This window comes from Drosophila busckii, chromosome 3R, assembly GCF_011750605.1.
Source record: "Drosophila busckii strain San Diego stock center, stock number 13000-0081.31 chromosome 3R, ASM1175060v1, whole genome shotgun sequence".
Classification (NCBI taxonomy): Eukaryota; Metazoa; Arthropoda; class Insecta; order Diptera; family Drosophilidae; genus Drosophila; species Drosophila busckii.
In genome coordinates, this window is record NC_046607.1 from 12,027,824 (window position 1) to 12,053,308 (window position 25,485).

Sequence of the window (25,485 nt, forward strand, 5' to 3'; positions counted from 1 at the left end):
ATTAGCACTCGCATCCTGTTGCACAAACACAATTGCTTTTATTAGTGCCACACGAGTGAATTAAAAGAGTGCGCGCTGATTAGCAGCAGCGCCACCCCAACGCCGGCGATCGCAGCATAAAGCATAAAGCATACGGCGTAGAGAGACCACCCACATGGGCATCCAGCAGGCCTCTGCGCCTTTTATTGCTCACAAAGTAGCGTAAACAAATTGCGCTTCTAACGCGCAGGCGGCGACCCACAAAGTCAACGCCACACCACACACCTGATGGGGCCAGCAGCAGCAGCAAACTGGAGCTGACATGGCACTGGGACTGTCACTAAAGCTGAGCCGCGAGTGCATTAAATGCTCAGCTCCCACCCTGTGGTTGCCTCTAAATGTTTGTTGTTGTTGCTGTTGCTGCTCTGCTGCATTTGCTTATTTGAAGTATGGTTTTGGACTATTTGCGTCGTCTCTGTTGTGTGGTCGCGTGTCTGCAGCTCTAGAGTTCTGGGCTGGCTGCCGTTTCCACTCAGACGCGACGCATTATCTAATTTGTTGCCAAACATTGTCATTGCAATTGTCCTGCCGTGTCCTGTGGTGCAAATCAAAATAAACAACTTGGCGCTGGACCACCATTACACCACAGCAATCAGTCTAGACAAACTCCAATTAGACTGCAAAGCCACTTGAAACGCTGAGCTAAACGTTCACACATATTTCATGCGTAGCAGAATGTCCTGCGGACACACTCAAGTGCGTCGACTGGTGACTGCTGTCGTCTGGGCGACAAGTAGCCGACGCTGGGCGTGATCTGTAAACAAAAGCCACGACACCACACGCAACTGATTACATGATCAGCAATTGACACCACTGTCTGTTGTGTTCCCACAACACAGTATCAAATTCATAGTCACAACAATATTAGGCTCAATCTAGACAAGGATTGCAAACTGCATAATATTGCTCATAAAATTATATATTTATGCAAAATAAAAAAAACTTTTATTGACAACGACTTTTTTATTTGAATTTATATTATATCAGCAGCCTTTATTACCAAAGCTATCGATATCAAGTAACTACGTTGCATTGAGCGTCATCCAGCATAATAATCAGGTGTGCATTGATCATGCAACTGTCATCACGCTTATCGTTAAATTTGTCGCGCGTTTAAGTTTTTGGCTGCAATTTATTTATTTTTTTTTTAAGTTTTGCGCATTCTATTATTACTATACATAAATATAATGTTAATATAAGTGAAATGCAGTCTGAATCACTTTGAGCTGTTGCCGTAGCTCAAGCGCGTGTGTATAAGTGCAATAGCCGTTAAATTGTTTGCCTGCATTGTAATTTTTTTATTTTTCTTAAGTTGTTACACATTTTAATGTGTGCATGCAAGTGTTTATTAAAAAATAGCCACACAAGTGTTTTAATATAAATAAATATAAATTATGCATTTAAATTTAATGTAAATGTGCGTCGGCGCAGTCTAAATTGACTTGGAGCGCCAATCTCATGTACGCGTGCGTGTATGTGTGCAAGTGCAAATGCCGGTAAATTGCATTTGTGTGTAAGTGCTAATCCTTTCATATGCTTATGCCTTATTCGTTTTTTTTTATTGTGTGTGCCTTGTGCTAATTCTTTGGCGACTGTGCCAACTACGCCACGCTCGCTCCCTCTCTTACTCTCGCGGTAAGTCACAGTTACTTTTCACACACATACATACATGTATTTCACTCCTTGCTCACTTGTTGCTGGCGTACAGCTTTTCTCTTATCTTTGTTTTCTCTTCTCTTCTCCTAATGGTTCACTGAGCTGTTGTTTGGCTTTGTAGTTCACTTTTTTCTCATACAGTTGCTCACTATTGCTTTAGGTCGTTTTAGTATTTTTGAGTATTTAAATTAATTATAGAGACGAACTAAGGGATGTACACAGTTCATTCATTTTAGAGATTATGAGATTAATATGACATATGAGAGCAATTGAACTAGAACTCTCTGCTCTCTAAGTCGCATTAAAAACATTACAAGTTTTTCGAAGCAAATTTTCTTTAATCAATGCATATTCCATTAACAACCTAAGCAATAGCTAAATGCCTGAAGGTCAATCCCAACAAGTTCTTTGGTATGCTAGGTATATAACTCTTGTGCTCTTTGTTGTGCTACTATTAAGCTCTTAAGTGGCGATTCACTTTGCCCAATGTGCGCTTTTCATAATTCAATTTCAATTTGAATTTGAATTCTAATTTCTTTGCAGCGCTGATTTCCATTTACCATTTACCAAATGCTGAAAATAGCATTTTGTGTGTGTATATTTTTCAATTTTCAATTATTATTGCCATTGTGGTAGCCAAGTACGCGTATTATTAATGTAATAGCAGAAATTGTGGCCTGTGGCCTGCCCCAATGCAAATTAGAGCGCAAGTACTTCAGTCAAGCGACTTAAAAGCCTCAAATTGATGGAACACTTGGCAAGAGTCGAGTCGAGCGCACAATTTATAGCATTTTGCAGCCTTTGAGATTTGTAGATCATTGCAATGAGATTGTGATTGGTGTTGCGGCAAAGTGCAGGCGACTTGCAAGCTCAGTCTTGATTTATTGTGAGCGCAGCTAAGCCACATGTAATGCCACTTGAGTTGGCCCAGTCAGTCAGCCCGCCACAGAGCAAGTGCTGGCAAAATGTTCAAGGTTTTTCTTTTTGCCAAAACACAAATTCTAATGATTTACCGCACAAATCTATTGCATTTATTTGGCCAGCGTGGGCCAATAAACAAAGTATCATTTGCCAGGCATGCAACAACAAATAAAGTCAGCCAGCCATACATATAAACAGTGGCAGCAAATTGGCTATGAAAATATGGCAAATTGGCGGCCCGTACAAGAACAATAAAAACACACACACACACACGCGCACGCACACACACAGACAGACATTGGCTAAATATGACAATGTAAACAACAATAAGCCCAATGGCAACCAATGATCGAATGGCACTAGCTGCCAAATTGAATGATCCGGAGCCAGTAGCGCAGTTAAATAGCTCAAGGCGCACAGTGGGCTAAGCTAAAGAAAATATATAATAAATTTAGGCATGCTTAACAATCATTATTAAGCAATTTCAGTAATGATTATCATCATCAGCATTCTTTTATATTTTATATAGTTTTATTTTTGGTTATCAGCAACAATTGCTCAACATACAGTCATGTTTTATATTCATATGCATTTTTTTTATATTCAATTTCTTACCACTGTGCGCAGTCCGGACGTCATATCAAAATTCCTAAACGCGCATTAAATTTAATTGCCTACAAATTGGCGCGTTGAGTTTTATTGCATTTAAACGACGCCCCACAGTTTTGCATAAGGGCAACTATTTTTTTGTGGACATGTGTGGGTGGGTGGGCGTGCTCAATGTTTGTCTTTATTTTACAGCAAACGGCAAACAAATATTTAACTTGAACAATGATTAATTTATGACTTCCTATTTTGCTTTTAAATCTTTAGGCCGCTTGCTCAACTCATGAGTTTTTTTTTTTTTTTTTGCAACACTTAAGCTTTGGCACTTGAGCCATCTACATAAGTATTTAATGAAACAGCAGCTCTATATTATTGTATATAAAAAAAAAGCTACTTAAGGCGCCAGAGTGCCAGCCAAAGTGTGCTTAAGGCATTGAGCAAAAAACAAAGCACTTTGAATAACAAAAAATTATAAAAAATAGCACTTAGCTGAAATTCCTATTCATCATAAACTTAAATGGATTTCAACATCAAATTTGATTGCACAAACGTAACGCAAATTGTTATATATGCTGCACTTGGGGCGACATGTTTGTGCCTGATTATGCATGCACGAACTGACATTGAGAAGTGGCTGTGCCACATGTGGACAAAGTTCAAGCGCGAAGGGTTAGGCCTTTTATTATTGGTAGTATTAGTAACACATGATTACGCTTTATTGTAAACAAAAGCGGCGCAGATAAACAGACAAACAGACAGACAGACAGACAGAGGCAGGCGCAGCAGGCTAATGATATGTTAATGCAGTTGGCGGCGGGCGCACAGTGCGTATGAGTGCTGGAGGCGGCAACTGTTTGTCTGTCAACGGGCTCAGCAAATAAACTTTGTCGCTGTAAACACACACACACGCACACACACATAGACACACGTTAAATGGCTTTTCAAGTGAAATTGTTAATTGAGCGTCAGACAATTGGGCGTTTAGTATGTGAATGCAATCCAATCAAAGTCATGCTGACCCCCAACACGCCGCAACGTTTAAGTGTAATTTTCTTCTTATTCCTATTGAAGCATGTGCTTTGGTCCTTTTCGCCAAGGATAACTCAGTGCGCGGCACTACTGCTCGTTAAAAATTCACTTCAGCCGCTGCTTTCACTTCAGATACACATAATGGACGCTCATTTGCGCTGCCGCTGCCGCTGCTGCTGCTGCTGCTCCTGCGGTAAAATTGCAAGAAAAGCGTCTTCGCTACAATTGCGTACGTGAGCAGCAGAAATCGCTTCAATGTGTGTGTATGTGTCTTGGTCTTGGTTGGAGCGCCATGTAATTTGGTCTCTCTCTATCTCTTGGCATGTGCTTCATCAGAAAGGAAATTGAAAATTGCTGCTAATGGCTGTCAGTCAGTCAGGCAGCTGGGCGTGTCCTTTGAACAGGCTTCAAAAAAAAATGTACGAAATTGTTAAAGAAATACTCACACATTTGCCATTTAATGATTATGACAACAAAAAATGAAAGAAGTTAGCACTAAGAAATTTGTGGGCGGCATTCATTTGAATCGTAAATTCCTTAGCCCCAAAACGAAGCCCTAACGAAGCAAAAATTGAAGTCATTGTAATTTTGCTGCTGAGCTAAGTTGCCAATTATCTTCATATATATGCATATAGACTGTATATAAATATTTTAATTGAATGCATTGACATGTAAATTGTATGCCTAACTCTAAATTTTAGCCTTTGCGCATTACTTAGGCTTCACTGTAGCACACATGCCTGCAAAATTTGTTTATTTTCAGCAATGAACACTTAAACAGACTTTAAGCGCTTTGCTTTTTATGATTTTCCAAATAAATACGCGACTATATAAAAAACACAACAGACATCGCTGTTAGTTGTTTAAGCAGCCAGCCAAGTGCGTCGAAAGGTGTTTTCGTTATATTTTAGAGCCAAAGAGCTTCAATAACAAACTGCTGCCATTTGGCTAAACGAAAATGTTAAAGGGTGTCTTCAAGTTGTGCTAAATGTTTGCAGCAGTGAGAAGAAATTAACTTGGAACAGACTAAATATTTAAACTTCTAAGCAATACGTATTAATCAGTTGAGTAGCTAAAGAAAAGATTTAATACTTCTAGTTAAATATAGAGAAAAGCAAAAGCAAGTAAATTTATTATTAATATGTTCGAATACTTTATATTAAATGCATTTTATTCTTATACTTATATAAAGTGAATTAGACACTCTTCATGGTATTCAAATCTACAGCGCAAAGCAGTCGCTATATATATAAATCGATTTCATCTACATACATCTTCGACTTACATTTACTAATATAAAAAATTACGAGAGAATTTATATATAAGTGTCTTCATCTATATATATATATATATATATTTATACATATATTCTAAAGGGCTTCTCTTTATTTAATTTATTATGACTGCTTCTGTTTGATTTTATTCATCTTGAGGCTCGACTGTCCTACTTCAGCTTTAGCTTCGTCTATATCTATATTTTACATATTTATATTTCTAAAAGGACTTTTCTTTTATTTGTATCTCTTTAATTTCTTTATATTTAATTTAAATATAAAAATAATAATATTCTAATCTTCCGTTAGAATTTCTAAAATGTGCTCATGTTACCCACTTTAGAAATATTTGCTGCTGCTGCTGCTGAGCATGGCAAACGCGTTAAACAATATCGCAAAGTGATTCACAGCGTAGTGTTTACACACGTTAAATGCTTTTCTATTTATTTATGAAACTATTCTATGCTATCTATAAGAAAACACTTGGCATTACCAAATGGCGTCAATGCAACAAGTTTGTATACGAGAAACGAATACGAAGATCTATATATTTGATAAGCGTTTTTCAAGTGTTATGCGCTGCTTTTCTCGGGTTTTTTTTTGGGGGGGTTATTAGTAGCGCTCTGGCAGCTGATAAGCGAATTCATTGAGCAACTGGCGAACTCACGCGCTCACTTTCGGTCGAAAAGATTTTTTGGGCTCAAAGCCAAGCCATATAGAGGCCTTGTCTTTGCAACGTCGTTTAATTGTCGAGGCATTACGAGTCGGCAGCTCCATTAAAAACGCTAATTAAGTTGCCTCAGTGGCACATGTGTGTGCCGGCCGCTTGGCCAACTACACCACAAATTTTTATCTAAACAGCGCGAGAAACAACAGCAACTCAACATTTGCGCCGATTTGAATGGTTCGCCTATAAAAAATGCGGTAAAATTTCGAACATTTTTTTTAGGCGAAATTTGAACAATAAACAAAATCACAAAACCAAAACATTTATCATTCAATCTGTGTTGCTGCTGCTGCTGCTGTTGATGCTGCTGCTGCTGCTTCTGCTTAATTTACTTTTTTTTTATTTCTAACCAAATAAGCAGAGGAGTGTCCATCTAGTGGAGAACGCGCATTGCGCAAAGATTTCAACAGCCGACGGCAGCGATTGAGGTGGGTGGCCATTTTGTTGGGCGAGGGCGGCGCATTATACCTTACAAATGTGCATGTGTGCGTCTGTGTGTGTGAGGGGGCATTAACAACTTGCGCAAATAGCATCATCATCAGCAAAACAATTGCGCTGGCTTCCCATGAAATGGGAAATTATATATAAATCCTATATGTACTATAGTCTTTATTTTTTTTTTCGGGACCGCACACAGTCAGCAGCGTTTTCGGTTTTCGGTTGGTTAATGAAATGCTGAAAAACAATTAACTATAAATTAAACGCACAATTTTCAAAACAAAATAAACATAAATAGCATACAGCGCATCATTGTTGATCCTACTTTGGCCGTTTGTTTTGTTTATTCCAGCGCGGGGGCGGCAGCATTACATTTTCAGTTTAAAAACCTGCCCCTTACCAAAGCGCAGCAATTAGGCAAAGTCGTTGTTGTTGTTGTTGTTGTTGCTGCCGAGCTTCAAAATTTAACTCTCAACTCTCTCAGTTCACGTGTCTATAAAACAAAGAGCACCAACTTTAAAAACAAAACAAAAAGAAGTTGCCCCAGTTGATATATGGACAAAGGAAATACACTAACTTGAAATAATTTATTATTTCTATATAATAATAATATATAAAGTAAGAGCTCATCGAATTTATATTTCACTTACGCTTACTTATCAATTAAATTGCAGCTGGGAAATAAGCGTAACTATTTTTATTTTAAATTTATTTATTTACAAGTTTAATTTTTATAGAAATTTTGTAGTAAGTGCTAGCTAATTTTTAATTAATAATTGTTTACAAATAGTCGAAGCATGAGATTTATTTAAAATAATTACAAATAATTTTTAATGTAGCGTTATGCCCAATTTGTTTAAATTACTTCTATTATTTTTGTTAATTTATTGTAGTATAAAAATAGTAAGAATTATAACGCAGCACTACCGAAAAAAAAATTACTTAAGTAAATATTTTTGTTGAAAGCAATTTAAATTTAAAAAAAAAAACTGTAATTTAATAAAATAATTTAAGAAACATACTAACTAAATGACTAATTATTTTAAAATTATACTTGAAACAAGCCACAGACTTTAATAGCTCATCAAAGTTACATATATATCAATTATGATTACTAATCATAATAATTACATATAATTTTTAAAGTGGTTCATTTCCCATTTGTTTAAATTACTTCTATTATATTTTTAATACAATTTAATACAGTTATAAATTATTATGATACGTAAATTTAAATCAGAATTTATTAATTGATTGCTGTCAGTTCAATCAGCCGACTAAATTCCAAGTTAGAGCATTCGCAGTTTGCTTTAAAATATTTGATACCCTAACAATTGATGAATTTGTCGTGAAGTAATATCTACCAAGAAGCAAAGGCTGTTGTATAAACAAGTTCTGGCCTACGAGCGAGCAACACGTGCAACAACAACAACAACAATAACATTGAGAGAGCCCAAAGCGTTGGCTGCTGCAAATCGAAGTGTCAGTCGGGGCGGCATCAGTCGCCTCCACATCCTTTTATGGCTGGCGCACATGTGTGCAACAGACGCCGTTGCCGAATAAGCTGATGCTGCTGCTGCTGCTGCTGCTGCTGCTGATCTGCGGCTGTGTGTGGGATGCGGCATGCGAGGGGCAAGTGCATTGAGTAAACGACGAGACAACCAAGCTAAAGCAAAGTGCATACAAATGGGCCAACAAACAAGAACGAAATGCACATTTTACAATAAGTGAATATATTTTCAGCTACGGCGCAAGTGCATTTTGTTTATACTTTAAGCTGTCCGGATCAACAGGCAACGGCAACGGCTACGGGCTATGGCTACAGTATATGCCTTTTAGATATTTTGCCAAACGACAGCGTGAACTGAACTGCAATTTCCCATTAAAATGCACTCTCAATGGCCGCTTAAGAATGCAACACACCGCAACCCCCCACAAGGCAAAAATGTTTAAGCAAATACCAAAAAAAATTTGTTTATAACATTTGCCAGGCACGCCACAGTGGCGGCGGCGGCAGCGTCCGTTGACAGCCAGCAGCGGCTAATTGCACTACATAAATATTACGCATACGCCACTTGCAACCGTGAGCAGTTTGCATAACGTTAGGCGGCTTCCTTTTGAAAGCAGAGTCCTGCATCATAAAACAAAACAAATGTGCCAGGCGCATCACTAAAAACATAAACAAATTAGTAGCCTTGCCGCCAGCGCAGCCCAAAATTGAGTGTGAGGCTGCCACATGCGGCGTAACCCTTCATAAAAAATCAATGCGGGTATAGATTTCACTTGAAGGGTTTCAAAAGTGATTGACAAACAGTAGAACATTTAAAAAAGATATATGTAGACAGCATTTATTTATTTAAAATACGCAGCTAAGTTTTAGGCACAAAAACAAAACTAAAAGCTAATGCGCTATATTTAACACAACTTGATTTGAGTTACAAGTGCACAAAAGAAATTACAAGTACTTTCTAAAAACTTTCATATACTATTTAATAAATAATTAAAGCTAACTCATCATTTTATTTAAAAGGTTAACTGCACAAATTACAAATTTATGCAAAGCAATTTACAGCTTTAGCTTTAATTTATTTATTTAGTGGTTCGAATTGCTCATAAGCTAAATTAATTTGACTTTTAGTTTATATTAAAAATATATATTTAATACATTTAACAGCTTTACCTTTTAATACTTTATTTAGTGGAACGTTTGCTCTTCGGTTAAATTAACTATTCGAGTATTTTGACCTTTAGCTTATATATAAAATATTTACTTAAAGCAATTTACAGTTTATGTGTGTTTTATATTTATTTAAGAATTTTATGGCTCACATCCTGCTGGCGCGAAAATTTTAAACGCCAATGAGTGCTCGTGTCTCTTTAAAAATTTTAGCTGGCGCTTGTTGACTTAAATAATTACAACTGTCAATCGATTTTAGTGTCCCAAATTTGTCAAAAACTCTTTGCTTTTAGCTATGAAAATGCGCATAGCGACAGTGGCTTGTTTTAAATCAATAATATTAACTATAGATGTCCCGCATAGTTGAGCGCATAGATCAGCGAACTTGTTTTTACAGTTGCCACAAGCAGCGGCGTCTAGCTGTAGCCACTGTATCAATTGGTAATACGAGCAGCTAGCGCCAGCCAGTGGTCCAGGGCTACCGTCTGTAGTGCTAACTGTGGCTGATCGCGCAATTGTCGCTCGTCCTTTTCAACAGCGAGTCTGTTGTCTATTTGTTGTGTTTGTTTGTTGATAAACAACGAACTATGAAATTGTCGCCGTCGGCCACTTGAGCTGAGCTCAAGTCCTTGTTGTCGTCAGCCACCAGCTGTGAGGCTAAGGACGCTCGTGTGCGCCTGAACTGCGCCCATTTGCTTCGCTCGATCATGTGCAAAAGCAGCGCTTGCCAAACTGTCGAGACTTTTGTGGGTCAGCAGTCGGTATGTCTGTGTGTCTGGATTTGACATATTGAAGCACTTCTTTGCCGACATTGAGTGCCCAAGTCTCATCATCATCAACAGCATTATATAAAATGCACTTTGTAACGTTCTTTTCAATTTTGCAAGAGGCCACACGCATGGCCACTTCACTGTGAGGATCGTTGCCAAGTTGGGATTCAAAACGTCAAGTGCGAATTGAGGTCAGACTTGAGCAACAAATGCGTTTAATTCATAATTTAAAAGCTAATTTGACCTAAAAAGAAAACTTGGCAGTTCAAGGTTATTTCAATAAACAATAAACTAGCTACCAACTAGTGCCAAATGCTACAGTCTGTGCTACCAATTTAATTCGCAGTGTTGTACTTTGTTAAATTGCTTGTATTTATTAAAATTGTTTAATTTTATACATATTTAGTATATTTAACTTAAGTTAAGGTATTTAACTAAAACTTATAGTTACTAAAGCAACAGCTACGCACTAAAATTCTCTATCACATGGCCTGGCAGCTTCTTGGGCAGCAGCCTCTAATCGATTTCCACATTCTCTTCGGCATCCTCTGCCAGCGAGTGATTGCTCTCCGCTCCGCTCTCCACCAGCATTTGACTGGGACTGGCAGCGCGTGCGGGCGAGGAAGAAGCCGAGGAGCCGGTGACATAGTTGGCTGCGGCGCTGGCTTGACTTGGCGGCGGTATGGGCTGCGGCACTTTGGCGTGCGGATAGAAATAGGGAAAGTGCATTTGGGGCAGCGGCAAGCCGCCGTAGGCCAACTGCAGCTGATGACGATAAATGTTGAGCAGCGCTGGATCCAAACCATGCGCATATCCAGCAGCGGCGGCGGCTGCAGCGCTTGGCGTCATATGAGCGTAGGCAGTGCTGCCATCTTCTCTGACCAGCACCTGAACGGGCACGCGCTTGGTGGCGCTCAGCAGCGCGGCCTCATGCTGTTGAATCTGCTTGCGTTTGGTTTTGTAGCGACGATTCTGGAACCAAATCTTCACCTGCGTTTCGGTTAGACGCAATGTTTTGGCCATTTCGCTGCGCTCCGGACCGGATAGATAACGCTGCTGGGCAAAGCGACGCTCCAGCTCAAAGACCTGAGCATGACTGAAGGCGGCACGCGAGCGCTTCTTGCGATTCAAGGCGCCAGCACTCAAACTATCGTCGTGGGAGAGCGGGCTGGAGTAGCCAGCGGCGGTGCAGGAGGCGGGCGAGCTGCTCAGCGGCGGCGGCGAGTCGCAGTCTGCAAAAAGCAAAATAAATTGTTGGCAAATTAGTTCCGAATCCATTAGCTGAACAATGAAGTTTTGCAAGACTTACCGGAGTCGTTGTTGGTGCAACGTCGCATGTCAAGCGGCGCCAGAGCGGCGCCAGCAGCATTAAAGTAGCTCAGTTTGGTGGAGCTATTGGAGCTGCTGCTGTTGGCCTGATTATTGTTATCCAGAGCAGCGGCGGCGGCATAATATTGCAAATAACTGCTGTGTGCATTTCCATGTGGCAAACTGTCGCTCAACTTGTAGATGCTCAAATCGCGACAACAAAGCGGCGCAGCGGACGCAGCAGGCGGTGATTTGGAGCAGGAACGACGCTGCTGCGACTCCAGCTCCAAGCTGGACACACGTCGCGGCTTGCTGCGCGTCAATATGTCGTTGATCGAGAATGGAGTCGAGAGCGATTTACTCAGGCCCGCCGCGGCACTAGCACTTTCCATATTTAACATATTTTTAACAATTAATATTCAATATTCGATTTTGAATGTGCTCACGCTTTGGCTGCTGCGTTACGAATGAGTTGAGGCGCAGCATTGAGGCTGCTATTTAAATAAGTGCACGAGCGTTTGCCTCCGGGCCGTAGTCACTCGCACGGGCACTCAAGTGGCCCGTTGGTGGTGGTGGATTCTGTGCTGCGCTCGGCGTGGGCAGCTCTCGTTGCCTATTGGTGCGCCGCTCTGTGTCCAAAGAGCGTTTGAGTTGCTCTCAAGTGTAAACAATTCGCTGTTGCTCTCGCATTTGTTTAAAGGCGCACTGCTGGTTTAGTAGTGTGCGTTATTTTTGGAAGTGCACGCATCCTGTTTATTGTTTATGCCAGCGAGCGAGCTGCAGTTGAGCTGGGCTTACCCCCAAAGTACAGTCGCTGTATTGTTTATAATCATTTAGTTTGCTGCTGAGCAGTAAACACACTTTTTTACTTTAAATATGTCAAGCTAAACATTTGAAATGCAAGCAATAAATGTTTAAATATAATTTTGATGCAACTAATTTGTTGCTGTTAATTGTTTAATATAAAATACGCTTGCACTTACTTTTGAATATTAACTTTTGACATTAACTGCTGTTTATACAAATTTCTTAACCTATTTACATTTATTTTCTTGTATAACTAACTAAATTATATACTATATATTATAATATTCAACTGCCTTAATTTTCAATTGCATTTTGAGTGCATTTGCCATTTCCCAATCTCATTGGCTGCGCTCGCAGCGGCTCCAATTGGCTGCCCGCTGTCTGAGCAGCAAAATGGCTGCGCCACTCAAGCGTTGCCAGCTTGAGTGAGATGCTGAGTGAAATAAAAAAAACACATGGCAATCTTTTGTAGACCATTCTCTGCTACACTTCACACCTTCGGGCTATAATCTTTTTATTGCCAACTCAATGACTCTTAATGCGCCCGAGGGCAGCAAAAGTCAAGCCGCCCGCTCGGCATATGCAACAAAGAGCCGGGGCGGGTGGCTAATTTGCTGCTTTTTTCTCTGCGGTCAGTTCTATATAACTAAGTAACCAATATATTCAAGTGCGCACAAAGTGAACGGGAATTGCGCTCGTTATACGTTTTCAATTGAATGAGTTTTAATAATACTCGAGTAATTAGTTTTATGCTGCCGCTTGCCACGCGCCTTTGCTAATTCCATTTGGATTCCATAACTCTGGCTGATGCGATTATCCGCAAATAGATTATTCAGCCACACTAAACAGGTATTCGATTACACGCTGCTCAGCCAAATGATAAATAGACATTTTCAATTAACTGTGACTCGACAATGTTGTTCTTGTCGTATTGAGTTCGCTTTAATGGTTTATCAAAATCCACTTCAATTGTTTACTTAGCTTTCTCTTACATTATCATTCATTGCTTGGCTCTCTCCACTCGTCGGGGGTTGTGTGCGACTTTAGAACAATATTTTGAAACTGGATCCTTGCTTGGCTCTCCTCCTACACTGATTGATTTTTGGCAAGTGTAGCTCCTTGGCCTTATTTGTGTTTATACTGCCAACCCACATTGATTTTCCATCATTGAACAGCCAAACTGAAAGTCTTTCAAACTTTTACAAATAAATAAATTACTATAATATTTGTAGCACAAACTTAAAGCAAAAACGGCTTAATTATTAAGAAACTACTCTTGAAGTAAATTCAAGTTGTTACTCTTCAAATAAAAATATTTTATTTAATGATTTAAGTACAATAATTAATACTTTAATTTTTTAAACACAATTATTCTTAAGTCAGATGATTGATTTGTTAGGGGTGAAGGCAGTTTTAGCTAAGTCACCCTCCCACCCAATCATCGAACCTAGCACAAAGCATCGACACTCTCGTTCACTGCAGATCGATCGTGCGCATATGAGTGAAAGACGCGAGCAGCGCTGCTCTCGCGAGCAAATAAATGGGCTGACTGCAAACTTATAAGCAACTGCTGTCGCTTACGCTCTCACCTTTTATTGTTGCACTGAGATCAATGAGCGTGAGGCTGGCAGGCACTTGCAGGTCAGTTGTGTAAGGACTGTTGGCGATTAAACAAGCATTGAACGAGCTGTCACTTTGACTAGCTGATCGCTAATAATAATAAAACATTCCTAATAAAAATAAACCCGTCTGCAACTGATCGCCTTCGAGTAAATAATTAATAACAAAAAATCATAGTACACTTTCAGGGTGATGAATTACTGAGGTTGTTGTCTTCACAATTCGGAGCTAGTCAAGACACAATCCGAATTGCCGAATTCCCTTGGGCATTCTGAAATGTCAGCCAAGACACAAGCCAAATTGACGAATTCCCTTCGTATTCTGAAATGTAAGCCAAGACACAACCCTGCATGCCTAGGCGCAGCAAATTTTAATTTTCAAGAACAAAAAAAACTTTCTTTATTCTTGGCAATCGTGTAATTTTTTTTTAAATCTGATGAACATCTACACTATTCATTTGGACTTGCTGGATTTTTCTATTCTATTTCTGATTGTTTTATTTTCCATTAACTGCACTGTTTGGACTTGCAAAGACTGCTAATTAAGTTAGTCTGTGTTTAATAACAATAACTTTAAAAATTGCTAATATAAACAGGCACAATTTAATATAAATGGTTAGAAATGTGTGAAGACTAGTGTTAAAATATATTTAATATATTTGCTTTGGCTTTAAACTGGCAAACCAATTAATTTAATTTTGGGCAGCTCATGGTGAAAATTAGTTAATCTGTGCTATATTTTGACATAAAAAAAAATTAGTTGATTTGTTTATTTGAACCAAAAATAGGCCTAAATCAAATCATAAACTAGATGCAATTAAATTTCATTTACAATCGCTTCAAGTGCATTAGGATATTGTATTCCTTGGCTGAGGAAATAACTTGAGCTCAACTTCAACTCAACGCTCAGCACTTGAAGTCAGTTTTCCGCCATAAGCCATAAATCAAACGCTTTAAAGCGACACATTTTCAATTTCCAATGCAATTACTCAATTAATTTGAATATAATTGTCACAATTGTCCACTTGAGAAGCCACACAAAGTCAGAAAGTCAGAGAGCTGATGGACATAAAACAGCAAAAGCAACATTTATAGAGAAGAAAAGCGGGGAAATGTGAGCTCGCCATTTTGATGATGATGCCACTAAAACAACAAACAACAGAATGAAAACTCAATGGATTTTCTTATTTTTCTTTGATAAAATGTCAAAGGCTTTAATGCGAAGAGTTGGAGGAGGGGGAGCAGCCACTTGACTGGGATTTAGACAAAGATGCGCAATGACAGCAAAATTGAAATTGAGGGCGGAAAGTGAATTTTACGCGGAAAGAAGAAAGTGAAAGCGAATTGTTTGTTGTGGTTGCATTTCATATTGTTTATTTATTGTTGTTAATAAATCTTAATTTGCTTACCTCGCTCTGACTTTGGCGGCTTCTCACGTCGCCCCAATTAAATTGAGGAAACGCCAATGCCGCTTGCCAGGCGGTGAAAGCGGCACAGCAGAGCGAAAGAGAAAGCAGCGCGCGCGCACAGCTGTGGCCGCGGTTAGGGGCGCCTTTGATCCTTTGACAACATGCATATATATTAAACGGCGCTACAATGTTGCATCACTTGCTTATCTTAGTACGCCTTCGATACATTGGTGATATATGGGAAAACGACAAATTTTCCACTTGAGTTAAGGTCGCGCTCGCAGATCCTGAGCCAGAGGCTGCGGTCTAGACGCAGCGCACGACGCCGCCGATCTGTGGTGTAAGTTGAAACCTTATGCATTAAGCAATATATCGAGCATATATAACATTCTATAGGCATTTTGCTGGTCAGTGTGGTCCATTAGGCGGCGTTTAGAGCCACTTGACATGCATTTATTGCGAGGCAGCAGGATGCTGCCCACCAAATCCTTTGGGGGCGTGTTTGTTTGCCACTGTGCGGCAGACGCCTCAAAGAGTTCCAAAAGTGCGTTTAAAAGTAAAAGCTAAAGCATATATAAGAAATAGCGGATCAAATAATAAATAACTAATTTAATGCCTCAAAGTATTTTTTAGAATAGAAATATTATTGCTGCACCTAATTCCTTCAAAGGAGTAGTCAAAAATATTGCAAATAAACTAACTAATGAATTATTTAATGTTGAGTTTTATATTGAGCGCAAATAATAGCAATAAAAAATAATTCTTGAGTTTTTTTTAACTGCTTACAAATAAAAGATTAATACAAAATTAAGTCTAAAGTGCATTTTAATAAATAAATAATTTTATTTAACAAAGTGCTTTTTAGAAAATATATAAATATTTATTTTATCATTTATTTATTTAGAAATAATATAGAAATAAATAAATGATTAAAAATATATATATATTATATATATTTTTTTATTATATCTTTCAATCTCTTCAAGGAATTAGTCAATAATATTGTTGAATTTTATATGGATCGAAAAAAATCTTTGACTCGCATTATTTTTAAATTTTATTGTTTTCTGCTTACAAATAATGTTTAATATTTATATTAACTCTACTCTATATCCTTAAATATAGAAAAAAAGGTCGGCTTATATACTTTATTCAACTTATAATTCCATAACAAATATGTGAACTATTGTTTTATGTTTCTATCACAAAAGGAAAAGAAAGGGTAATGAAAATTGTTTTTGTTTTTGTTTTGTTTTTGGTATCTTTGAGCTAAAGAATATTTGTATATCGATTAATTAAATGCATTTACCCGGTCGGGCGCACAACACTTGCTCAACCACCCACTCCCCCAGTCAGTGGCTGCCGCCCCTCTTCAAAAGTTCGGGCTGTCAAGAATGCCCTGAAACTCAAACTAACTTATCCCCTCATCCCAATGAGCAACTGGAAATAAAAAGTGTGATCAGCTGCACTTGCCGAGCGACCCGAACGGCGGGGCAACCTCTGGCTGTGGCTGTGGCTGTGGCATGTGTTTATGCAGTAATTGATATGCCACGCCATCCCCCACCAGCCGCACCACCACCCCCACAACTCGAATGTCTGAAATATTAGCCCAGTGGCTGCTTGGCCTGTCATAAATGTCGAGTTGTGTGTGTCTGCTGCTCTCTCTGCGCATTTGTATCTGTATCTTTAGCTAGAGCAAAAGTATTTTACAGTTGCATTGGCTGCCACTTAAGCGTTTCATAAAAGCAACCTTTGTAATTGTTGTGACGCCGCCAGCTCCCCCCGCCAGCTAACCCCTTGCCCAGCTCCTCCGTTTGCAGAAAAGGAAAGAAAACATTTCAAGCGGAAATTGTTGTGTTTTCATTTTTCATAAAACTGATCGTTTCGTTTTGATAAAATTGATTTATGCGCCGATCGACAACAATTATACGCAGATGCGGTGCCTAATGGATCGGTGGCAGCTACTATATAGAGCAGTCATATATATATATAGACAGATAAGTCAGCAGACACTGTAAATTCAATTGAGTAGCGAAATATAAAAATTTGTGCGCTTTTGATCCTTAAACTTTATTTATTGTCCAACTATATATACATTTGTATTATAAGCTACTAGTAGTTAGTATGAGGTATTAGACTAAGTGAGCTATTGCAGTTGTTGCTGCTGCGTGGGCCACATGAGATGCTGCGGCAGCGGCGGCGGCGGCGGCTGCAAGGCTGCATTGGGCGATTGCAGCGGCTCTGGCTTGAGCTTCAGCTGCTTGCCCATGACGCTGTCGCCATCGATGTCGCCGCGCTTGGACTTGTAGCGTCGATTCTGGAACCAAATCTTTACCTGCGTTGCCGACAGATTTAACTTTTGTGCTATAATTTCACGCTCTGCACCTGTTAGATACTTTTTGAGGCGAAAGCGACACTCCAGCTCTAGCACTTGGGCTTGCGAGAAGAGCACGCGTGGCTTACGCTTCATGCGCGTCTTGCCTGTGGCTGCCACATTGTTATTGTTGTTGCTGCTCTTGCGCAGCTCTGCGCGGCTGGAGGTTACTTGACTTTCCTCTGCAAAGTAACAAAAAGTTAGTAAGAGTTGCGGCTAACACAAGTGCAGGTCAACTTACTGCGTTTGGCGCAGTCGCTTGGGCGCATGTTGCTCTGGCTGGGATTGAGCTTACGCGCTGGCGTCTGCAATTCCACCTCCGTTGAGCTGTTCAGGTCCAGTGTGGGCGAGGGCGTTACATAGGGCGTGGGTATGTATTCACTTTTAACAGGCGCTGCAATGGGCGCTGTTGCTGTGGGCGTGGCATACACATCGCCAGCATAGTTGTAATTGTAGGCAGCGGGACTTTGATAACTGTTGCCGGCATAGAACTGATTGTAAGGCGTTTGATAGCTCTGGTGAGGATGCATGGACATGCCGTAGTCCTGCGCTGCATAGCCGTATAGCTGATGATGATGACCATGATGTGGCGGCGGCGGTGGCAGCAGCGGCGATAGCGAGCTGGTCTCCTCTTGCTCCAGCAGCTGCTGCTGCTGCAATTGTTGCTGCTGTTGCATTTGTTGCTGCTGCTGCTGCTGCTGCATTTGTTGCTGCTGCTGTAGCATTGGCTGCTGTTGATACTCAGCGGCGCCATAGAGCGCCGACGCAGCAGCGCTGTAAGTAAAATGCCAAAGTTAAAATTTAGTTGTGTTGCCTTTTTTTGAGCCTGGTCAGCACATGTTGCATCAGTTGCTGAGGCATGCGCAGCTTGAGCTTAGCAAAATGGCCAGTGCTAGGCTTACTTCCTGCTGTCGCGACCCTTGGTGACATCATTTCATGCCTCATCACAATTAACGACGCCCCAGCGCTGCTGCACACACATGCGAATCACATGTGTTGTCCAGCCCAGAGCAGCTCGGGTGAGGTCCGGCGCCGTTTAGCGTACACTGCCTGCCTACCTAGTTATCATATGTGTGTGTGTTCGTGTGTGTGTGTGTGTTTGACTCTGACATTGTTGTTCTTATTGTTAACACTTTGTGTTCTCTTGTCTGCATCTTTGTCTTTTCTCTTTGCCTCTTGTACAAATAACGATGATTTGTCTAGTCCTATTTGCAATTCATGCTGCTAGATGTTTTCATAGGATTTCTTCTTAGCTTATGTTATGATAATATTATTTTTTTATGGAAAATTGCTAGAAATTAATTTCCTATGCAGCCTTATTAAAAATAAATATAAGCACAGGTAGCGTACCCCTAAAACAGCTGCGCATTCAGTTATATTTAAAATCTAGCTTACCTATCTAGATGTCCATAGCCTTCGTATGCTTCCGTTTGATTAACCATATTTAGTATATCCTTTACAGAAAATGGCGTTGTATTCATTGCATCCGCATTGGTCATGCTGCCCGGACTTGGACTTTGATTGTAGTCATAGTAGCCCGTTGATTGCGCTTGATGCTGATGATGTTGCAACATTTTTTTTGATTTTGTGTTTTGTACTTTTGTTTGGCTTTTGCCACAATTCAAATCACTTGAGCACTTGAGCAAGGCACTTTAAATTTAAATAAATACAACAATTTGCCAAAATGCACTTGAAGCTAAACCGACTGCCAGAGTGGACACTTGAGTGGTGGGGTGGGTGGGGGGGGCACACGCGCAACCCTTGCAACCGTTTTTTCAATTCTCAAACCTTTCACTTTCACGGTTGCGCCTTTTCGCTGCGCACTCGAGCGTGTCCTCAATTTGTCAGCGCGTTTTTCGTACTGAATAGCAACAGCATCTTTTTCAACCAAAGCAGCAGCAGCACCCACACACACACACGCTCTTGCTATTCGTTCAACAAAATGGCCGCCAGCTAGCCAATCACAGCAGCGCTCGTCTATTGCGTGTGCGAGCGAGAGCGCTGCTGCTGCTCTCTAAAGTTCTTGTCACTGTTATTGTTGTTGTTATTATTAGTTGCTTGTTCGCAGCCACTTTATGCAGATTTTTCTGTCTCGCTACTTGAGCTTAAGTATTGCTTTGTGTTTATAAGCGGTATTTATTACTTTATTACAAAGTCCTTAGGATTTTCTGCACCCTTAGTTTGAGCGAATTTCAAGTGGCCATCAAGTGCAGATTTATGCACAGTAATCAAGAGGCTAATAAAAAGGCAAAGTGTTTACAAACTCAAGCAAATATGCATTGAATGCTAAATGGACATTTATTTAAAATAATAGCACATTTGCAGTTAAGACAGCAAAGCGTTAACGACATAATATCTAAAAATAACAATTGTGAGTAAAGTTGGTATTAATTGCTAAAAAAGATTGTTTTTTCTTTTAAATTTTCTGTTTGTTTGAAATGTGCGCCAATTGACAACGGGCATATGTGCGAGGGAGTCGTCCGCTTTTCGTCAGAGCAGAGCAGCAACAAAATGTACCAGCTGGCGCGAGCGAGAGGTTCGATTGCATAAAATACTTTTAGTGTAACCACATAATTTAATTTGGGAAATACATATGGCTTTGAAGTCGTTGCCAGATTCAGTAAAAAGTAACGCATGCGTTGCCACTCCCAACATATTAAAGCGCCACATTTAAAATATATAAAACACAAACTGCAGTGTTGATCATCATTTAAAAGGAAAAAAAGAGTGGAATAGGAAGAATACAAATATATTTTAGGTAAAACAAAATTCGCAAGATGAAATTATATAAATCTTGAAAAGTAATATAATTTACTCGCAATAGTTATGTTTTAATGTATTTAGCTTATTAATTATTCACAATATTATCAAAATAGTTATGCTTAAATGTAATTTGCTTTTTAATTACACTGCTTTATGTAAAAAGGACTGATTTGTATACAATTTCTAGAATTAAGTTGTCTTGACGCCCATTTTTGATGAGATTTGTGTTTTATCGATAGTTAGCGGGCTACAGTTTTGAAAGCATCGCTGTTTAGCGTTTAACAGCATGTCGAACTGTGTTTGACGAACTCGAGCACGGATCTTTCGCTCTAACAGTGCTGCTGCAAGCTTCGGATCTCTCACTTGCACAATTAGTCAGGCGCTTGTGTCGAGCCTTTGAGTCGAACTCATACAACAAATGGGGCGCGCTCGAACATGGTACTCTCGCTTCAACAGTGTTTGAGCATCGGATCTCTCGCTTGCACGAACATAATCGAACTTAGCGCTTGTGCTTGACGCTGCAAGTTTGTTTACATTTTACATTTACATCGTCGAGCGTGCGGGTGCGTCGCGGATGAAAATTCGAGCAAAAATTGTGGTCGCGGAGTGTTTTTGTTTAAACATTAAGAGGTGAATGAGAGTGTGTTGAAAAATTGAAAGCAAACTGTTGCTGTTTGTTATAAGAAATGCTGGCAATACAATTTAATGTTTCTCTATTGTGTGGCAAACTAAATTAAAATTGTTTTCAGTGCGTCTGCGTGTCTGCATGTTAAATATTAAATTCAAAATTGTGCACAAAAGTGTTTTTGAGTGGGAATTGTATAGGAGGAAATCAACAATTTTTGATTTTTAAGTGATTACGTCCTTAGCACAAACAGCAAGCAGACAGCAAATACCAGTTTAGAAAATAACAAGAACACAGCAGCAACAACAGTTAAGGCAACAAAAACTGTTCTAATCGTACATATACACACACACACGCACGCATACACACTGTAGCACACCTATACTAGTGCATTTAAAACGTGTTTGTTTGTGTGCCACCGTCTGTTTGTTTGCATGTGTGTGTGTACGTGAGTTTAGCTGTTGCTGTTGAATTTTCTAAACCAACTTATTTTCTACATAAATACTTACTAGAGCGCCAACTTTATAATACAAGTGTAGACAAAAAAAAGCAAAAAAAAAAAATAAAAACAGACCACAATTAAAGCAACAAATCAAAATTGAATCAGCAGCAAAAATTGCTTGTGTCTGTGCATCAAAGTAACAATTGGTAAGTGGAAAATTTAGACATATGTATATATTTATAGCTAGTATGAGTTATTTATTAAGGCAGACATAACAGCAGCAAAGCACAAAACACATTACACACATTGATAACAGCCCCACTAACAGTGTTGGCTCCTCTAGCGCTTCCTCTTGCTCTCCTGTGCTGTTGTTGTTTTTATTGCTGTCCAAAGCCGAATTCAGGTACATCTCCCCCTCTCGCTCTCGCTCACGCTCTTGCTTGCTCAGTAACTTGTTGAATTTTCAAATAGTTTTACACATTTGTTTATGTACGTTTTCTATTTGACAAGTGTCAACGGCTGTCTAGTTATTTACAATTTTTACATTATTATTTCTATTGCAAATCAATTTTCACTTTGCATGCGGCCGTCGCCTTGGTTAACATTTCGAACAGTTTAGTAACAGGTTTACACTAATAAGGTAACAACAACAACAAGCTGCAAGTGAAGAAAAAAAAAATTGCAAAATTATTATCGAGAGATGAAGCAAACATCCATCATTGGAAAGTTGATTTGATTGCGTTTGTGGAATGCAGCTAAAGGGGGAGGCAGGGGCAGCGCCTAGTTGTGCGCCAGGGCGACGCATTTTTTGATATTTTTTTTCTATTTGTCTAATATTACAATATGGCTATGCTTCATTTGCTGGCGCTGGCTACAGTTAGGGCCTGGCACTAATATGGGAGAAAGGCTTATACAGTGTTGACGGTTTACAATTACAGCAGCGAGAAATTGCTTTGGCATTTGAAGTATTTTAAACAAGCTGCGAAATTCTATATAGCAACAACAACAATGTTTAAATATAGTAGCCAGCATTCTTTTGTTGCTATTTCAATTGCACAATTACTAAAAACAATTTCCACAAGTTTGCTTGGAAATCAATTCAATTTTTCCTTTAGCTTTTCGCCTTTGCTTTTAACTTTTGCTCTCTGTCTGTGTTTTATTATATCTTTTGTTTTTCTTGAAGCATTTTCCCATCTTTATATTGTTGTTTTTTTTTTCTTTTCTTGTGCCGCGCGTGTTAGTTTATGCAAAGGCGGAAGTCGCTGCCTTAGTATAATAAAAAGGCAAATAACAAAAAATTATTATAGTACTATATACAATTCGCTCTTATGTAGTGCAGTGTAGTTGGCAAAGGTTCACTCCAAAGTTATGCAGCGTGTTGCAATTGTAATGCAAAATATTTGGCGCCGCCTCGTACCCCCCCTTGGCCCCTCTCTTTTGATTAAGCAGCTGTTGCAGCAGCAAAACTCGTTTGCCGCATAATTTCCAAACTTGCAATTTTCCATTATATGTTTTTTTTTACTTTTTACTTTTTTTTATGGCCAGTTTGCCGTTTGGGGCACATTAAACTAGCGCCAGGTTTACGTCAACTGAAGAAAACAAAGCTCTGAGCTAATAGAAATTAAATATTATATTTATTGCTCGCTTAGATAAGCATTTTGTTCAATAATTAGCATAAAAGTGACAGTTGCAATTTGTTTTTGCTGAATATTAAAGTAGATAAGCTAGCGAGATAATGGAGTCTTAGATATTGATAATATGCAAAATAATAATATTAAAGTTGCAAAATGTGTAGTAAATATAAAATAAAATATAAAGCTAGCTACGAAAGTTGTTTATTATTAACAATTGCTCAAATATTAAAAGAAATGCTGTTTGGCTTTGAAGTTTCATATATAAAATATATAAAAATCTATAGATCTGATTGGCTTTGAAGTTTCAAATATAAAATAATACAAAAATCTATAGAGCTAAAGGGAAAAGCATTGAAATTTAATGTATATAAACAATTGTGTTTAATTAAATCTGTTATAAATTCTAAAATTGTATGCATAAGAATTTTTGTATAAACAGCTGCTACTTATTTTAACTGTAGATTTGTTAACAAAGAGTTCTTTGCTTAGGTTTCTTTTTTGCCAAGTCATAATTCCCCACCCATGTTGCAACACTTGAGGCAAAGTCGTAACAAATTTACCACCCATAGTTATATATAATAATGGCTGAAACACAGAAGTTTATGCTGTGGCCAAGTGACACTTGTGCAATTATATAGCACAAAATGTTCATTGTCAGTTGGGAAGTTAAGGGAACCAGCTGGCTAGGGTAACGAATTGCTGCTGCTTCTTCTTCTTCTTTGTTGTTACCTTGTATAAGTTATTTTAACTGCTGGCCATGCGAACAGGTAACAACAACAGACAATGCTCGTATTTAGTGAAATGCTTTTGTCTGCAGCCCGAAAAAAAAAAATACAACAAATTGTTGAGCCTAGTCTCGCCGGCTTGGTGTTGTCGCTTATTAACTTGGCTCGCATAAGTGGCATTTTCATTTTCACACGCACACTCACTCGCTCTGTCTCGCTCTTACACTTACCTTTGTGAATGAAACATAAACGGAAATGCCACAGGGGGTGAGATCTTACTTTTTCTTATATATAGCTATAGCTATATAGCTAGCCAACTGTTTGTTCATTAGGATTTGTGTTGTTTGATTTAGAGACGCGCGCTCGAGCTCAATAAATTTTCTTTTCGGGGGGCGCTACCGGCATTGTTAATCTATTATTTTGTATTTCCTATGCGCATATAATTAAAAATGCAGACTAATTTCGAGTCGAGGTTAGAGCTAATCTAAAGCATTAAAACGTGATTAGCTGTAGCAAGCTTGCATCACATACATACATATGTGTGCCCCCAAGCAGTTGCCAAAACTCGAAACTATTTGTGAGCTACCCTAGGGTGAGCGTTAATTAATTACAAATCACTCGAGAGATACATGCAAAACAATTAGAGCGCCGCTGCGCTGTATAACAAAAATTATATATAACAGAAGTTGCAAACGAGTTTCAACTAACAGCGACGCTGTTAGCGCTAACAGCGCGCTGTTAAATGGCAACAGCTGCTGAAACTTCGGCTCCTGTAGGATGCGGCTATGTATACTAAAGGAAACGAGTGCGCTGCACTCAACTTTTGACCTATATAACACTTATATAATGCGCGCACACACACACACATACATATAAATGCACATATGTGCATTTTAAATATATAGAACAGTTCTTATGAAATGGCAAATGGCAAAAGCCTTTGCTGCCAAACCATAAAGCTTATCAGTCACTACTGTGGTCTTAGTGCGTCAAGTTGCTGCCGCCTGCAAAAATATAAATTATAGTAGGTACTAGGGCTTAGTAATGTGCTAAAGTATACATACTAAGGTAAGCTGTGCTATAAATTGCAGAAAAATGCAAATTTGAGTTCTGATTGCAACAACTGATATTTGATTAAAGTCAACAATGACTGTCTGACTGTTAACTAACTGCATATGTGTATGTGTGTGTGTGTGTTTACCGTTACAGCGCCAATATTTATCAGCAATTAACTGTATTATTTGTTTAGCGGGGCACAACGCCCTAGCTTGCAACGTTGGCTCTGTTTACTTTGCTGTAGCAATTAAGTGTCCATGTTTGCTTAACTTTTGCACAAAGTGTTTGTTTGCTCAGCATCAACAAATTCTGCATTTTTTAATACAGTTTGACATGCTCGAGGCTTTCAATTGCATTCAGTTCACTTTGCTTGGCTGTGATTGATCTATTTGTTTGTTTGTTTGTGACTTGACTGTAGCCAAGGTCAGCCAACTCTCTTGGCTCTTGGATCTTGGCTCTGGGGTCATATGTCAGCGTCTCAAAACCTGCTTTACAACCTTCGCTTTGCCCATAATTAACGCATAATTTTCAAGCCTGTCCAACAGACTTAAGCTTTTGTTATTGTTTCGTTTTTTTGTTGATGATA

At 39.1% G+C, this 25,485-nt stretch overlaps 3 protein-coding genes across 6 annotated transcripts in view; 1 reads left to right on the top strand and 2 right to left on the bottom strand.

The window, feature by feature from the left end:
• Positions 1-10,598: 10,598 nt before the first annotated feature.
• LOC108602238 (homeobox protein bagpipe) lies at positions 10,599-11,891 on the bottom strand. The gene is made up of 2 exons (XM_017990285.1): positions 11,447-11,891; positions 10,599-11,369 (listed from the first exon to the last, which is right to left on the bottom strand). The coding sequence occupies exons 1-2, from the start codon at positions 11,844-11,846 to the stop codon at positions 10,654-10,656; spliced, it is 1,116 nt and encodes a 371-aa protein (XP_017845774.1). The 5' UTR covers positions 11,847-11,891; the 3' UTR covers positions 10,599-10,653.
• Positions 11,892-17,354: 5,463 nt separating this feature from the next.
• Positions 17,355-19,250, bottom strand: LOC108602329 (muscle-specific homeobox protein tinman). Its single transcript, XM_017990415.1, has 3 exons — positions 19,050-19,250; positions 17,896-18,428; positions 17,355-17,836 (listed from the first exon to the last, which is right to left on the bottom strand). Exons 1-3 carry the CDS (start codon positions 19,226-19,228, stop codon positions 17,427-17,429), a joined length of 1,122 nt encoding a protein of 373 aa, XP_017845904.1. The 5' UTR covers positions 19,229-19,250; the 3' UTR covers positions 17,355-17,426.
• A 1,710-nt stretch (positions 19,251-20,960) lies between these two features.
• LOC108603315 (uncharacterized protein CG43427) overlaps positions 20,961-25,485 on the top strand; it is a 47,681-nt gene continuing 43,156 nt past the window's right edge. For all 4 annotated transcript variants that reach the window (XR_001915291.1, XR_001915292.1, XM_017992023.2 and 1 more), the window contains exons 1-2: positions 20,961-21,047; positions 21,555-21,690. The gene's annotated coding sequence lies outside the window, so the exon portion shown is untranslated. The remainder of the gene's footprint in view (positions 21,048-21,554; positions 21,691-25,485) is intronic.